Consider the following 17,410-nt stretch of genomic DNA (forward strand, 5'->3'; position numbering starts at 1 on the left):
CAGTTTAGTTAAAAATGAAGTTTTATATAATGCCTGAAGTTTAAAAGGTCAGAGCCAACGGTTTCTTTGCTAATGGAGAGTGAAGAGAAGTTTGGAAAATGGAGATCGAGGAAAATCGATTTTCGATGGATTGACTTCGACCTTGTGTGATCCTCATTCGGAAGGATTTCGTTTACTATTCTCATGATAGTCTCCGCTGGAAAAAAGCGGGAGATTGAGAATATTGTGGAAGGAAGGTCAGTCACTTTAAGTTGTTATATTTAATAAAATTCGACGTGGGAGTTCGACGCTGGGAATCGAAGGACATCGACGTGGAAGAGAATTTACATCGCTTTAAAAAGTCTCTCCTTTTAAAAGTACCGTGAGCTTTTGAACTGTCGGCATATCGTTTTAAAGTACTGTTTTCTTTCGGCATATCGCTTTAAAGAACTGAGTTCTTTTCAATACCGCTTTGAAGACTGTTTGGGACTGCAACGCTATTAAGGACTGTTTGAGCAGCTGAGCTCGGATCATTGTTTGGGTTTGTTTACATTTGAAGGGGGTTTGTTATCAGTGTTTAATAAACGTGTTATTTGTTATAAAACCCTTCGTCTAACTCATCTATAACTATTGTTGCCTGAATACGTAACAGTAGTGTCTGATAGTCAGCAAGTACATGTGACTGATGCTACTTGGACACTGTTCAGCAATAGTCTTCTTCCTCAAATTAAGCAGCATAGTGTTCAAATAAATGACAGGAATCCCGGCAATTTTCTTGATTTAGTTTTTGTTCTTTAAGAGTTGTTTCAAGTAGTCAATAGCCCAGATAACCGGAATCAACTGTATATCATAGTTCCTTCATTGTCACTGGGTGAAAATCATGGAAGCTCTTAGCTAACAGCACACTGGGAATATATTCACCAGAAGAGTTAGTGTGATTTAGAGTGGCAAGCTTGTCCTGTGTCAATTCATGATAAATAATAAATGTTGATGTAATGTTCTGGTTAAGATTTTTACTGCTATGCTGCAGCCATTTTATTTTAGCAGCTCTGAAAAAGCAGTGTGTTCTGCTTTTAGAATACTTTGGTTTCATCTAAAAGATAAGGTGCCTGTGGTGAACTACATATACCTGTCTGGACACGCCCCTTGCTGACTGCTCCTGTGGCTCCTCCCACTGACCCCTGTATAAAGGCAATTGAGGTCTGAGCCCGGCCTCTCTGTCTCCAGGATGTAGTATGGTGGTCAACCACTGCCTGTTCCTTCTTCCAGTCAATAAAAGCCGATATCTGGCCTTTACGTCTCAGAGTGAGTTATTGATGGTGCATCAGTGCCATGATGTTCAACCTAAAAATGCTGCATCAGCCAGTCAGGATGGGCAGTATTTACACAGTGTTCGCCCAAATTTAGGTTCCTTTAATCAGAACATCACAACGTTCTTTTTTGGTTGACTCTAGACATATATTATTTATGAAAGGTGGCCTTCTCACTGCTGAGTCCTATGGCTGATAGCAGAGCCAGCTAATGAGCCAAGTTTGCAAAGGAGACCCGGTGAGGGGGTTACAAATATGGGGGATCATCTGAGATTCGCTGAATGCTGTGTATTTACTGTTAAGAATTGATTAAGCAGTTTGTGTGTTAAAAGTGACTGTTAAGTATGGATGATGAAGGGATTAAAGATTGGTTCATTGCAAAGAGATTATCCACAAATAATGCTTGTGTTTTGAGCGGGGTGGATGTCTGGATTCCCAATGAACTTTTATTCAGAGTGCTAAGCTCTGTAAAGATTTTGGGGAAAGATACATTGATTGAACACCGTTTTGACTAATTAGTTAGTAAGGATGTAGTGTTAGTTCAGGCTAGCAGTGATGTGACAGAAGTCGCATGGGTTGGGAGAGCCTGGAGAGGCAGGGCCATGGGCAGTCCATATTTTTAGAGAAGGTTGGGCATGTAGCTGAGGGCAAAGAGTTTAAAGACAAGTTGTTCTCATTCCTGCAAAGTGAGGGTCAAGAGTTGTTTGATGTGGAAAGTCTCATTGTTGCTTCAGCAGTTGATTTAAATTCTCAGCTAATTTTGGCTATTATATCACTGGTTGATCAATGCAGAAGTGTATCTGTGGAGAGCCAGAGTTATTATTGGCTGAGAGTGTTATCTGGAGTCAAGCCCACACGTGATGAGGAAGAAGAATATGAGGCTTGGGCTGAGCAGACATTCCAGTTACGGGATGAATAGCAGTGCTCAGGTAATACGAAAAAACAGAGACTGGTAGAGAGTTTAAAGGGTCTGGCAGCTGATATGGTGAGGTTCCTAAAGGCAGAAAATCCATTAGCCACGTCAGCCAATTACTTGGAACCACTCGAAGGTGCTTTTGGCACTGCTGGAAGTGCAGCCGATCTTAGGATGAAGTCTAGACACACAGTCTAGGAGGAAGGAGAGAAGCTGCCTACCTGCCTTTTCAGGTTAGAGAAATTGCTGCACTGTTTGTGCCACAAAGTGGGTATTCAACTATCCGAGAGAAATTGCTTGAGGATGGAACAAACTGTCACATGACATGATTGCACTACTTAGTCAAATGACCCACCAGATGTGCCTTCCTCCATCTTTTACTAAAGTTACTCAGGGAATTTAGAGAGGAGGAAAACATGATTGAGAAGCAGAACATTTCCAAAACCCGAGTACTGTCTTCAGTGGTAGTGACCCCTGATGCCAGAGAGAAGGAGCTTCTGAGGAATGAGCTGGATAACTTTCAAGCTGAGCTGTTTTGATGGATGGCTGTTAATGTTTCAGCTAAATGTGATATGTCCATTGGGAAACCCAACCCACCTTTAGGACTTACAATGCAGAGGAATGCTGCTAAACTAGAGTGGCAACTGGTATATTCTGTTACAGCTGTAAAGAAGGTGGACATCTCAAGCAAGATTGTGAGGGACAACTAAATCTTCAAAAAGTAAATCAGCAGTTAATCAAACAGAGTAAAACAGAGGCAAAACTGCGGGGGGACCCAAGTAAAGGAATGGGTTGGCATTTCAGAGAGGATATGTTCCTTGGATCAAGGGAAATACTAAAGTGCAAAACACTATTCTTGAAGGTTTGGTGGGACCAAGCTCTGATGTATCCATATGGATTGAAGATGTTTATGCTAGAGTCATACTTGACACAGATTCTCAAGTTATTTTGCTGTATAGATCCTTTTACATCTGGTATTTGATGCATTGACCATCCATTGAGGTTCAAGGGAGTACTGCTGAGTACCCATATGATGGTTACTTGTAGTTGAAACTGGAGTTTTTGGAAGAAGATGTTGGAGTAAATAGGACTATTGACACACCAATAGAGTCAGCAGTGGAGTGCCTCAGGGATCTGTTCTGGGATCCTTACTCTTCATGATTTTTATAAATGACCTGGATAAGGAAGTGGAGGGATGGGTTAGTAAGTTTGCTGATGACACAAAGGTTGGGGGTGTTGTGGATAGTGTGGAGGGCTGTCAGAGGTTACAGCAGGACATTGATAGGATGCAAAACTGGGCAGAGAAGTGGCAGATGGAGTTCAACCCAGATAAGTGTAAAGTGGTTCATTTTGGTAGGTCAAATATGATGCCATAATATAGTATTAATGGTAAGACTCTTGGCAGAGTGGAGGATCAGAGGGATCTTGGGGTCCGAGTCCATAGGACGCTCAAAGCAGCTGCGCAGGTTGACTCTGTGGTTAAGAAATCGTATGGTGTATAGGCCTTCATTAATCGGGGAATTGAATTTAGGATCTGAGAAGTAATTTTGCAGTTATATAGGACCCTGGTCAGACCGCACTTGGAGTACTGTGCTCAATTCTGGTTGCTTCACTACAGGAAGTTTGTAGAAACCATAGAAAGGGTGCAGAGGAGATTTACAAGGACATTACCTGGATTGGGGAGCATGCCTTATGAAAACAGGTTAAGTGAACTCGGCCTTTTCTCCTTGGAGTGACGGAGGATGAGAGGTGACCTGATAGAGGTGTATAAGATGATGAGAGGCATTGATCGTGTGGATAGTCAGAGGCTTTTCCCCAGGGCTGAAATGGTTGCCACAAGAGACATGGGTTTAAGGTGCTGGGAAGCAAGTACAGAGGAGATGTCAGGGGTAAGTTTTTACTCAGAGTGGTGAGCGTGGAATGGGCTGCTGGCAATGGTGGTGGAGGTAGATATGATAGGGTCTTTTAAGAGATTTTTGGATAGGTACATGGAGCTTAGGGAAATAGAGGGCTGCGGGTAAGCATAGTAATTTCTAAGGTAGGGACATGTTCGGCACAATTTTGTGGGCCGAAGGGCCTGTATTGTGCTGTAGGTTTTCTATGTTTCTATGTTTTGGTCTGCCTGGATCCAGTCAAAAAGGGTGGAGCTTCCATTCTTGTGGGAACAATACTTCCTTTGTGAGAAGGCTTGTGGGAGCATGCAAGGAAAAAAATGGAAAGAGCTTTTCGAAAACCCTAAACACAAAGTGCACTGCAGATGCTGTGGTCAAATCAAGACGTACAAAAAAGCTGGATGAACTCAGCAGGTCGGGCAGCATCCGTTGAAAGAAGCAGTCAATGTTTCGGGTCGAAACCCTTCATCAGGACTAAAGAAGGAGGGGGCAGGGGCCCTATAAAGAAGGTTGGGAGAGGGTGGAAAACCAATCAGAGGAAAGGTCAAGGGGTGGGGGAGGGGATAGGCAGGAGAGGTGAAGAAGGAATCTAAGGGGAAAGCACTATGGGTAGAAGAAGAAGGCAGAGTTATGAGAGGTGATAGGCAGCTAGGAGACAGAGTAGAGGTGGGATGGGGAAGGGAGAGGGAGGGAATTACCGGAAGTTGGAGAATTCGAAGTTCATACCAAGAGGCTGGAGACTACCCAGACGGTATATGAGATGTTGTTCCTCCAACCGAAGTTTGGCCTCATCATGGCAGTAGAGGAGGCCATGTATGGACATATCCAAATGGGAATGAGAGGGAGAGTTGAAGTGAGTGGCAACTGGGAGATCCTGTCTGTTGTGGCGGACGGAGCGTAGGTGCTTGGCGAAGCGGTCCCCCAATCTGCGTCGGGTCTCGCCGATGTAGAGGAGACCGCACCAGGAGCACCGGATGCAATAGATTACCCCAACAGACTCACAAGTGAAGTGTTGCCTCACCTGGAAGGACTGTTTGGGGCCCTGAATGGTGGTAAGAGATGAGGTGTAGAGACAGGTGTAGCACTTACACTTGCAGGGATAAGTAGCAGGTGGGAGATCTGTGGGGAGGGACGTGTGGACCAGGCAGTCGCAGAGGGAATGATCCCTGCGAAAAGCAGAGAGGGGTAGAGAGGGAAAGATGTCCTTAGTAGTGGGGTCCTGTTGAAGGTGGCGGAAGTTGCGGAGGATAATATGCTGGATCCGGAGGCTGGTAGGGTGGTAGGTGAGGACAAGGGGGACACGGTCCCTGTTGTGGTGACGGGAGGATGGGGTGAGGGCTGAAGAGCGGGAAATGGAGGAGATGCGGGTGAGGGCATCATTGATGACGGCAGAAGGGAAACCACGATTCTTAAAGAAAGAGGACATTTGGGATGTCCTGGAATGGAAAGCCTCATCCTTGGAGCAGATGCAGCGGAGACGGAGGAACTGGGAATAGGGAATAGAATTTTTGCATTTGGCAAGGTGGGAAGAGGTATAATCAAGGTAGTTATGGGAGGCAGTGGGTTTTTAGAAGATGTCAGTGGACAGTCTATCTCCAGAGATGGAGACCAAGAGATCGAGAAAGGGGAGAGAAATGTCCGAGATGAACCAAGTGAATTTGAGGGCTGGGTGAAAGTTAGAGGCAAAGTCAATGAAATTGATGAGCTCAGCATGGGTGCAGGAAGCAGCACCAATGTAGTCGTCAATGCATCAAAGGAAAAGTTGGGGGAGCAGTACCAGTATAGATTTGGAGCATAGACTGTTCCACATAACCCACGAAGAGGCAGGCATAGCTAGGGCCCATGCGAGTGCCCATAGCTACACCCTTGGTCTGGAGAAAGTGGGAAAAGCCGAAAGAGAAGTTATTAAGTGTGAGTACCAGTTCCGTCAATCTGAGGAGTGTGGTGGTGTTGGGGAACTGGTGAGGTCTATTGTCCAGAAAGTAGCAGAGGGCTTTGAGGCCTTCAGGATGGGGAATTGAAGTGCATAAGAATTGGCCATCCATTGTGAAAATGAAGCGGTCGGGACCGGGGAACTGGAAGTTATTGAAGAGGTGGAGGGCATGGGAGGTATCCCGGATGTAGGTAGGGAGGGACTGAACTATGGGTGACAAAATGGAGTCGAGGTAGGCAGATACAGGTTCGGTGGGACATGAGCAGTCTGAAACTATAGGCCTACCAGGATTGTCAGGATTATGGATTTTGGAGAGGAGGTAAAAGCGAGCAGTGCGGGGTGTGGGAATTATGAGTTTTTTGGCTGAGGATGGAAGGTCTCCGGAGTTGATAAGGGCAGTGATGGTACGGGAGACAATGGTTTGATGTTTTTTGGTTGGGTCCTGTTCCAGTGGTAAGTAAGAGGAGGTGTCAGAGAGCTGCCGTTTGGCCTCACTGAGGTAGAGGTCCATCCGCCAGACCACTACAGCACCACCTTTGTCTGCGGGTTTGATGGTGAGGTTAGGATTAGTGCGGAGAGAGTGGAGGGCAGTGCCTGTCCATTCACCTGGTGTTCAGAGCTGCTTTTGAGAAGTGCAAGTTCCTCCAAAGCAGGATGATGAACAGAAACAAGAAACTGTGTGGTACACCCAGTCTAAACCTGTCCTATTGTGTCCTGGAGGAACAGCCAGAGGCACAGGAACCCCCACGTTTGATGGAATGCCCAGCGCCTCAGCCATCCAGGTGGATGCTCCTGATTACAAGCAAGAAGAGTCACGCTTACCCTCAGGAGTGCTGATGAGACTTGGAACTACAGAAATCTTTGGCTGTCTATGTAAACAGCATGACAGTAATTATCAAGAACACCTCATGGAGAGAGGTAACCCTCAAATGTGGGGTGCCAACTGCCCGTCTTTTTCCAATGATGGTAGTGTCTATCTTTCCTGGATCGAGGAAGTTGACATCAAAGCCATGCAACTGTGGTGACTCACCGATACCCGAGAAATGGAAAAGGAGAATATGTTGGAACAGGAAGGTGCCTTTTCTACTGACAAGTCTGATGTTGTTGCTCAAAGAGTACTTGCCACACTATTAGAGTGACCGAGGACACCTCTTTCCGAAAGAGGACTCATCGATTAGTGCCAGCAGAGATTGAAGATGTTCAGCAGCACCTGCTTAAACTGAAGAAAGCTTCAGTGATGGAGCAGGGGAAGACATCCTCCAGTAGACAGATGACATCACAAGGAGTGGTTGAATCTGGAGAAGCCGAAGATGAGATAAGGAGGTTTCAGAGAGTCAGGAAACCCCTAGCTAGTCTGGCAGAGGATGCATCTGGGAAACAGAGTGTCGTGTCAATTCCCATGGTCAGATATGCTACTTCCTTTTACAAATGGATTAGGGGTCCTGAAATCACAAAATTTAATTGACTACTGTGTTATTAGCAATGGTTTAATAAGTTCCTAAGTCTCAAGGGCATGACTATTTTGGTAGAGTGTAATGGTAAGAGTGTAAGAGTGTAAAGGACATGGTGGTAGAGTGTAATGACTGGTTAAGATATTTACTGCTATGCTGCAGGTATTTCATTTAAGCAGTTCTTTCAAACCAGTGTGCTCTGCATTTAGAATGTTTTGGTTTCAGCCAAAAGAAAAGGGCTTATGATGTTCAACTTGGGAATTTTGTGTCAGCCAATCAGGAATTGTGACAAGGTTCTAGAGAGAGCTAGTTGGAGTGAGATTTGTGACAGTCAGTGTGGTCCGCTGGTCTTTTTTGGTGGGACCTGCAGAGAGGACGGGGGGTGGGGAGGTGGGGGAAGAATGGCTGAGAGTGCCATGGGAAGGAGTGTCCCTGTTGCATGAAGTGCAGATGACTGGCTCCAAGGAAGAATGGCCAGTACTCCCGAGAGAGTGCCCATTTGTTCGAGATGGATTTTGAGCAACGTTCGGAATGTGGTGTGTGCTTTCATGCAGACTGTGAGTCCAGAGCGTGAGTATAAAGACAACTTTAAGATGAGCTTCAACTTTATGTGCACATTTGGAGTTGTTAACTGTAATGGGCCCTTTTATTTTTTTTTTCTTCTTGCTAACTGTTCGATAAAGCTGAAATTTGTAAATATACTTTATATTTTTATGTGTTGTACAATCAGTTATTTCTTGCTGACAAAACTTTGTATATGGGCAGTATTGAACACAGCACTCGCCCAAGTCAAGGTTTCTTTAATCAGAACATCACAATGCTCATTTTTGGTTTAACGCCAAATCATACCAACCCTAAATGTACATTGTTTGTGAAAAGTGGCCTTCTCTCCACTGTCCCATGGCTGTTTGCAGAGCTGATTAATGAGCCAAGTTTGCATATGAGCCTAGTGACGGGGCTGCACTGGCTTTCCCATTGATGCCAAATAAATGCTTTTATGCTACAAGTTGTTTTTGAGAGGGTGGTAGAAGCAAATTCAATAATAATTTCTAATGGTAATTGGTTACATCCATGAACTGGAAACACTTGCTGGGCTAGCATGCAAAAACATGGAGTACAACTAATTGGATTGATTCGTCGAAGTGTTGTGGTGACATAATGAAATAAATGAACTACTGCTGTATCATTCAGATGATTTATGATCCTGTATATTTATAAACTTCCATTGTTTTCTTCAGCTGGGATAGAAAGAACAACCCTGAGCCATGGAACAAGTTGGGCCATAATCAGCAATACAAGGTAATAGAGGAAAGAAAATTTGTTGAGAAGATTTACTTGTTATTGCACTGTTGGAAGTAAATTTATTTCCTTTCATGCATTTAAATAATCTGGATAAAGCAATAGTCATAACATAATAAATGAACTGTGAAATGATTGAGAAATATGCCTGCTGATTTGTTTTATTCTTATTTTGACAGTTTGTTGCAGTCAACACCGATTATAAATACCTGAAGAAGAATCGCCCTGATTTTTGAATGGTTGATTGATAAAATGCTTCTCTATCTTCACAGAATTTCTATAATCATGCTAAATCCAAGGTTTTAAATTGCTAAGTGTACTACGTACCTTAGTGTTTCAAATGCAGACATCTATTGATCATGTGCTCTTGTTTTCATATCAGGCAAAAATAATAGGCTCTTTGAAATCTGCTTTGACTTTTACAAACAAATTAAATCATATTGAGATCAAGTATATATGATGTTTAATGCACATATGCTTCGTTAAACAATCATGTCAATAAAACTTTTAAAGTTCTTCTTGCTTTATTCTTTACTTTAAGCATGTAAATACTTTTGTTGTAGACAGTAAAGTGTTGTATTTTACCTGATTAAACTGGGGAATTACATTTAATCATTAAAATTAAGGCAAAAATCGCAGAGGATTTCACATTCAAGTGGACAACAAAACAGCATCTAGTTCCAGAAGTATAAATTGTACAATGCAAATCAAACCTCTTTAAGCACACTTAATTTTAATTTCTTCAACATTGAAACTGAACCTTCATCTGCAAAAGATCTGCATGCTGGAACTCCTCAAGTCTCTTTGTCTGTCTCCATTTCTTCTTCTTTAAGACACTCATGAATAGCACCCTCCTAATGGAGTTAATCACAGCAAAAGATTGCAAGGAAATAGATGGCTAGAGAAAGCTACTTAAAATCTAGGAGTATAAACTCACATATGTATATTCCAATCCTTCCTTAGCATTCTCAGAGTAAAAGGCAGTAACTAGACTTTTTCTGTACTTTGTGCCAGAATATTCGTTGTGAACTGGTAATGCCACAATAGAACATCAGGATATGTGTGGGAATAATAACTACGAGGATCGGCAGAGCATCTAATTGGTCAACAAAAATTAAGGTTTGAAACGGTAACTGGAGCTATAGAGAAAGTGATAACTTACAGTGTATGAATTAAAGTCTTAAAAATTAACAAGAGATGGAAAGGTACAAGTAAAAGGAATGTTGAAATCCTTAACAACATTGCTGCATTCAAACTTAATATCTCACAGTTAAAGTTATTCGTTCTCTAGCACAGGGAGTTTGATAATCAAGATTACCAGAAAGAATTACCATGTCACTACAAAAATATTTGAACTGAGAAATTGCAGCCATAACTTCCTATATTAATCAAGACAGTCAATGTAAAGTTTCGGTCACTTAAAAATTTCTTTGGGAGGTTTAAGTAAAACACATACTGCGCAAAGTGTGATGTAGAAATCCACCATCAGGTTCAGGAGCTTTAAAATTTGTATTGTATCTCGTTTTTCCTATGTACATTATTGATTGAATTACTAACTGTCACCCCTTCCCAGCAAGATCTAGCTTACTGTAATATTTTTGAAATGTAATGTTTAAACTATTCTACTTTATGTGTTTCACCCCTGATGGGAACAAATTCAATTTTCAGCCTCTTTGCTAGATTTCAAAACCTGAAATTATCAATTTTCTTTGGAGAGGAGAAATGGTGTTTGCTGTAGTTTTGGTCACGACAAGCATTTTTTTAATGTCCTTTGTCCACCATGACATAATATATGAAGTCTTATTCATCAAGACCAAGATTACAGTAACTGATACAATGATATTCTTCAGGGGAGTAAACCTGATCTGGTGTGCAGGTGATTCAATAACTGTGTAGATTTTTGCAAATAAAATAGTGGAGGTGTTTATGTTTCAGAAAAGCAACTCATTTACTGAATACCAAATAACCTAACTCAAAAGTGTAGAAACCCTTTATGTCATTACTACATCATGTCAGACCAGCCTCTTGAAGTGAAACCCCAACTCAATGTCGGTGGCTGTGAATTATGTACATTTCCACCAACTACATTATCCTGCGTAGCTCTCCCCCGCCCCCCGGAGGTGTTCTGAGCCCCAGCAGGACCCACAGGACACAATCAAGCCAGCACTCATCAGTCAGAGAAGCCCTCAGAGAAGCCTTTAAGGAGCAGTGAAACTGCTTGCGTAGGCCATTGAACTGTGGATGATACACTGCGGTGTGATGTCAAACCCTGTGTGTATGGCCTCATTGGCTGGCTGTGCGAGGCAATCAGCCGCGGCATTATTTTTACCCTTGGTATGTTGTATATCAATGGTGAACTCGGATATGTAGGCCAGGTGGCGTTGCTGCCATGTAGACCAAGGGTCCAATATTTTGGCCATCATGCACATGAGGGGTTTGTAGTCAACGAACACTGTGAAATGGCAACCCTCTAAAAGAAAATGAAATGGTGGACAGGCAGATAGAGACCAAGATGCTCATGGTTGAACATACTGTACTTGCTTTTGGTGGGGGCGGGGGGGCGTGGGTAACAGAGCTGGTGGCTGAAGGAGGCGAGCAGCTGCCACACGCCTCTGACTAACTGTTCGCACACATCACCCACAGCATAGTCTATGGCTATGGGTGTGTTTGAGGAGTGGGTGCATGTTAGAAAGAGCTCATTTGGTTTCATCAAATAGCCTGGTCATGTCCGCTGACTAGTCAAGCACGTGATTAGAGGTATTGCCTTTAAGTGCTCTATACAGGGGGAGCAGAAGTTCAGCAGTTTGCAGAATAAAGTGGTGATAGAAATTCTCCATGCCTAAAAACTCCTGTAGCTTTTTAGTAGTGCGAGGCAGTGGGAAATCCAATATAGCGGCTACTCTTGATGGAGGAGTTGCACACTTTTTGCAAAGGTGCAATGGTCAAAAATGTCAATGGTTAACAACCCAAACTGACATTTAGCGGGGTTTATAATCAACCCGTGTTGGCTTAGTTGCTTAAAAAGTGTGCGGAAATGGAACACAAAATTGGATTTGGATGCACTGGCATCCAAATAAACAAAAAGAAAATCTTAAGTCTTTTAATGTAGAGTCTTTCAGCCGTTGGAAATCTGTGCTGCATTTTTCAGTACAAGCAGCATGCGCAGAAAATCAAAGAGGCCAGTTCAGGTTGTCTCAGCAGTTTTGGGAACCTAACTTGATCAAATTTGGAAAAAAATTTACTTTCCGGCTAAATGTGCTGGGAAGTCTTGAATGTGTGGGACGGGATAGCGATAGGGGTGGTGGCCTGGTTTAGGCATTGGTAATCGCCACATAGGCAGCAACCACCATCTGAGTTAGGGACCACATTGAGGGGCGAAGCCCATGGGGTACTCAACCGATGTACAATGCCAAGTCCTTCCATGTTGGCAAACTCAACCTTTGTGGCTGCCAGCTTTTCTACGGGCATAGACTGTTGGGCCAGTTGCAGAAATGTGGTGCTCAACCACACGTTTTGTGTCTGTTGTGGGGAATGTGGGCTTGGTGCAGTTTGTGAATTCACCCAGCTTTGGAGTAACCTCACATGTGGTGGAGTATGCACTTGACAGAGTCATTGTGAGGAACTTACTGGGGGAACAGGGTAACAACCCAAAGTCTTTGACATCCACAAGCCAGCTGTACTTAAGATTGACCTAAAGTCCCTGGGCACACAAGAAATCTGCACCAAGCAGAGGTCTAGCCACTTTAGTCATGACGAACTCCCATGTGTAAAGTCGCCCACTGAAGTAAAGCATCACACTTTGTGTCCCATAAATCTGGATCTCGCTACTGTTGGAGGTCTCCAGCGAGGGTTTGGTGTTCTTTGCCTTTGCATCAATAGGCGATGCTGGCAGTACACTCACTTGAGCACCCATGTCACACAGGAAGTGTTGCCCTGGACAGGTGTCTAATGAACAGTAGACGACACTGACAGATGGAACCCACGATGTTCACAGACCTCTGATGTCCTGATGCACTGGCACTGTCGAAGTGGCAAGGCGGTCGGCACTTCTTAGCGTTCCTACCGAAGCAAGCATAATAAATGCACGGGTCTAGCCTCGTCTGTTTCGCAGCCACAGGAGACCTTATGTTGGGGATCTTGCTGACCAGGCTTATTGAGGCAATGAAAGCAGGAAGAATGATGTGCCACTGCCTAGCTGAGGGTAGAGTATCAGCCATTTTAGCAAATTCCCTATAGTCCTTCATGGATGCAATAGCAAAGGCTATGCAAACTTGATCTGGCATTTACTGCATTTTCTGTAAAAACAAAACAAGGGTGGTGATTTCCCAGGAGAGACAGCATGTGGTCCATCAACTCTGAAGGCCTAGCATCACTGAAATCAGGTAAGGAGAGCACCCTGGCATGCTCAGACTCTGATAGTCCAAAAGTCTGTAAAGGCTGAGACTACAGCAATCGGTATTTATCATGTTCAGGGAGGTATTCTATTAGACCCACCACTCTTGCAGCTATGGAGTTGCTGAATGATGCTACTACATAGGAATATTAGGTGCTGTCAGCAGAAATTTCTCTAAGTGCGAATTGAGCATCTATTTGTACGAACCAAGTGTTGGCATTTTTGCTCCCAAAACTCCGGCAGCTTCAAAATGATTGCATTGGCCGACACATTCAATAATTCTGGAATTGTTCAAGAGCATCGTGGTCACTGATGCACCATCAATAACTCTCTCTGAGACGTAAAGGCGAGATATCGGCTTTTATTGACTGGAAGAAGGAACAAGCAGTGGTTGACCACCATACTACATCCTGGAGACTGAGGGCAGGGCTCAGACCTCAATTGCCTTTATACCGGGGTCTGTGGGAGGAGCCACAGGAGCAGTCAGCAGGGGGCGTGTCCAGACAGGTATATGTAGTTCACCACAGTCACCAATGTAGATTTTTGCAAATAAAATAGCAGAGGCGTTTTTTGTTTCAGGAAAGCTGTAGCAACTCAATTATTGAAGATCAGAAAACTGAACTCAAAGCGAGCCAAGAGCCCTTTATGTAATTACATCATCACGTCAGACCAGCCTCATATAGTGAAATCCCAACTCAATGTCAGTGGTTGTGAATTATATACATTTCCACACCCTATGACAGCAGCAATATGAATGACTTAGCTGCCTACCAAATTGCTCCAGAGGCCACTCAGTTGCAGCAACTGCTATGTTTAAATCAGAATAAGAAATGATTAGACTGGCATCAATCTGGGCTTAGAAATCAGCTACAGCAATGCTCTCCTTGGCCAGTTGCAAAGTCTTCCTTATAGATTAAGATATCAGAGCAGAATTAAGCCACTTGACCAATTGAGTCTGCTTCACTATTATTGCTAATTTATTTTCTTCTCAATCCCATTCTCCTGCCTTGTCCCTGTAACGTTCGATGCCCTTACTAATCAAGAATCCACCAATCTTCACTTTAAATATACCCAACAATTTGGCCTTCACAGCAGTCTGTGGCAATTAATTCCACAGATTTACCACCCTTTGGCTTAAGAAATTCCTCCTCATCTTTGTTCTTAAGGACCACCTTCTCTAAGTTTTGACCTGCTCCACAAAAATCTGACAAAGCTGTACTTACAGAATCCTACCTTACAGACAATGTGCCAGACACCATCAGTACAAATCCTTAGTACGTCCTATCTCATTGGCACAATAAACACAACAGTGCTAGTAAGGAAAGGAGATATGGCAAATTAATACATGGCTGAAAAAATTGGTACTGGGCCAGGGATACAGATTTTGGGACAACTGCAATCTCTTTTGGGGCAGAGATAACCTCTACAGGAGGGACATAAACTGGAGGGGGACCAATATCCTGGCAAGTAGATTTGGTAGTGCTTTTGGAGAGAGTTTAAACCAGATTGGCAGAGTGTGGGATCCTAAGCAGCAGGGAGGCAAATCAGAAGCTGGAAAGTAGCAGAAGTTAGCATGAGCACACCTGCAGGAGTATGCAGGAAGCAAGGATAGGCCATTGGATTAAATTGCATTTATTTCAATGCAAGTAGAGTGACAGGTAAAGTGGATGAACTCAGGGCATAGATAGGTATGTGGGACTGGGATGTTGTAATCATTACAGCAACATGGCTAATGGAGGAACAGGATTGGCTGCTTAATGTTCCAGGGCACAGGTGCTTTAGGTGAGATGGAGTTCAACGGAAGAGTGGGGTTTTCATTATTGATTAAGGGGAACAGCACAGAAATAGTAGGAGATGTAATTAGTCTAGGATCATTCACTGAGCCTTATGGGCAGAGCAGAGAAATAAGAAAGGGATGAGCACCTTCAGGTTGTACTAAAGGCCCCCGAAGAGTCAATAGGAGTTAGAGGAATGAGTATGCAGGGGAATTGGGGAGAGTTGCAAGATATACATGATTGTAATGGGGATTTTAACTTTCCTAACATAGACTGCAACTGCCATACAATGAGGGGCAAGGGTCCATTATATTTGTCATCTATATCAGCAATTTGGATGAAAGTATACAAGGCATTGTTAGTAAGTTTGCAGGTGTCACTAAAATAGGTGACACGGTTGACAGTGAAGAAGGTTATCAAAAATTACAAGGAGTTCTTGAACAGCTGAGTATGTGGAGCGAGGGATTGCAAGTGGAGTTCAATCCAAATGATTAAAAGGTTAAATAAAGGTAAGACTTTCACAGTAAGTGATAGGGCCCTGGAGATTGTTTTAGAATAGAGAGACCTTGGAGTTCATTTACATGGTTGCCTGAAAGTAGAGTCACAAGTAGGTAGGGTAGTGAAGAAGACTTTTGAAATACTGGCCTTCATCAGTTAGGGTGCTGAGTATCGAAGTTGGGAGGTTATGTTGCAGTTGTGCAAGATGCAAGTGAAGCCATACCTGGAGTATTGTGTTCAGTTTTAGGTCACCCTGCTATGTTATTAAACTGGAAAGATTATTAAATCGATTTACAGGGATGTTGACAGAACTTGAGGAAATAAGTTACAACAAGAGGTTGAGAAGGCTAGGATTTTATTCATTGGAGCATAGGAGAATGAGAGGTGATCTTATAGAGATGTGTAAAATCACAAAGGACATAAATATGGTGAGTGCACTCAGTCTTTTCCCAGGGTTGAGGAATCAAGAACTACAGAGCATAGGCTTAAGGTGAGAGGGGAGAGATTGAATAGGAACCTAAGGGGCAACTTCCTATTTTGCCTATTATTTGTGTATTTCTATTGGGTGCCAAGGCAGACTAGAGATTAGTGCAGTACTACTGCAGCTCAGAGCATTCTGGAGTTAGTGTTCAATTTTGGGGATGGTCGGAGGTTCGATGGACTCGGAGTCCGCTGCGGTCAGGTCGCTTTCACTGTGTGCTGTGTCTGCGAGGCTGGGTTTGATAGAGCTTTCATAGTGTGCTGCGTTTGCGAGGCTGAGTCGGGTGGTGCCGTGGAAGTCCGTAGCGGGGGTATTCCCTCCTGCTGCCTGCGTGGGATGATGAGTCTATCAGGACCTTGAGGACTTGTGGAAACTGTGTGGTGGTTTCTTTTGAACTTATAGTCTTTTAATATCTTTGGACTATTTTTACTGTGCCCATGGTCTGTTTTTATCAATTATGCTAATGTTTGCACTGTTGTAACTATATGTTGTAACTATGTGGTTTTGTGCAAGTCTTGTAGCTTTAGTTTTTGGTCTTGTTTTGTCTGGTGGACTGGGAGCTCCTTTCCGGACTCTGGATTGGGGATTGCCAAACGTTATGTGGGTTTTCTGGTGTAGTCTGTTTTGTGCTTTTGTGATATCATTCTGGAGGAACATTGTCTCATTTTTTAACTGCATTGCATTTGTGGTTTCTAAATGACAATAAACTGAATCTGAATCTGAATCTGTATTTTGACCGTTCTATAAGGAGCCTGCAGTTCCTCCGCATGGATGCATGGGTTTTCACTGGATGATCCAGTTTCCTTCCACAGTCCAAAGACATACCAGTTATGTTAATAGGTTAGGGTTAATCAGGTTTGTCAGGGGTGGCTAAAAGGGCCAGTAGAGCCTACACTGCACTGTTTTGCTAAATAAAATTTACACAGAAAATGGAATGTGTATGAAAAGGAGCTGCAGGGGAGGTGGTTGAGGGAGGTACAATGGTAATTTTTAACAGGAACATGGATAGGAAAGTATAGAAGAATATTGTCCAAGCACTGGCAAATAGGACTAGTTTAGATGGACATCTTCGTTAGAATTATCTGGTTGGGCCAAAGGGCCTATTTTCATGCTGTATGACTCTATGAACAGAAGGATTGGCATAGTGGAATGGACTAGAGAGAGTATTCTATGAATTCCTAGTATTGACTTTATGTTACTCAACATCTCTGTCAAGTAAGGACAAGGAAATCCTCCATGAAATGACAGATCAGTGCTCCTCCCTAAAGTGGCAGGGGCACAGAATGTACTCCAGGTGAATTCTTTATTGTCAGTCTCCACTGACTCAGCTGATTGTGAACTGAACAAATGGGTTTCCAAAGTGTATTTGTGGCAGCTGTGTGTGCACCAAATCAAGGGATAAATCTCTTTGATCTGTTCCTTTCTACTCTATGAACCTCAAGGCAGTGTGCTTAGCTCCCTGCTCTACTCACTTTAATCCTGCGAC

The 17,410-nt window shown here is 43.3% G+C and overlaps 1 protein-coding gene across 1 annotated transcript in view; it reads left to right on the forward strand.

The window, feature by feature from the left end:
* LOC140732047 (cytochrome c oxidase subunit NDUFA4-like) overlaps window positions 1-9,293 on the forward strand; it is a 46,874-nt gene extending 37,581 nt beyond the window's left edge. The window contains exons 4-5 of the mRNA XM_073054156.1: window positions 8,717-8,777; window positions 8,957-9,293. Of these exons, the coding sequence (XP_072910257.1) occupies window positions 8,717-8,777; window positions 8,957-9,013 (118 nt within the window). The 3' untranslated portion in view covers window positions 9,014-9,293. The remainder of the gene's footprint in view (window positions 1-8,716; window positions 8,778-8,956) is intronic.
* The last annotated feature ends 8,117 nt before the right edge of the window (window positions 9,294-17,410 follow it).

This window comes from Hemitrygon akajei, chromosome 8 (genome assembly GCF_048418815.1).
Source record: "Hemitrygon akajei chromosome 8, sHemAka1.3, whole genome shotgun sequence".
NCBI classification, from domain to species: Eukaryota; Metazoa; Chordata; class Chondrichthyes; order Myliobatiformes; family Dasyatidae; genus Hemitrygon; species Hemitrygon akajei.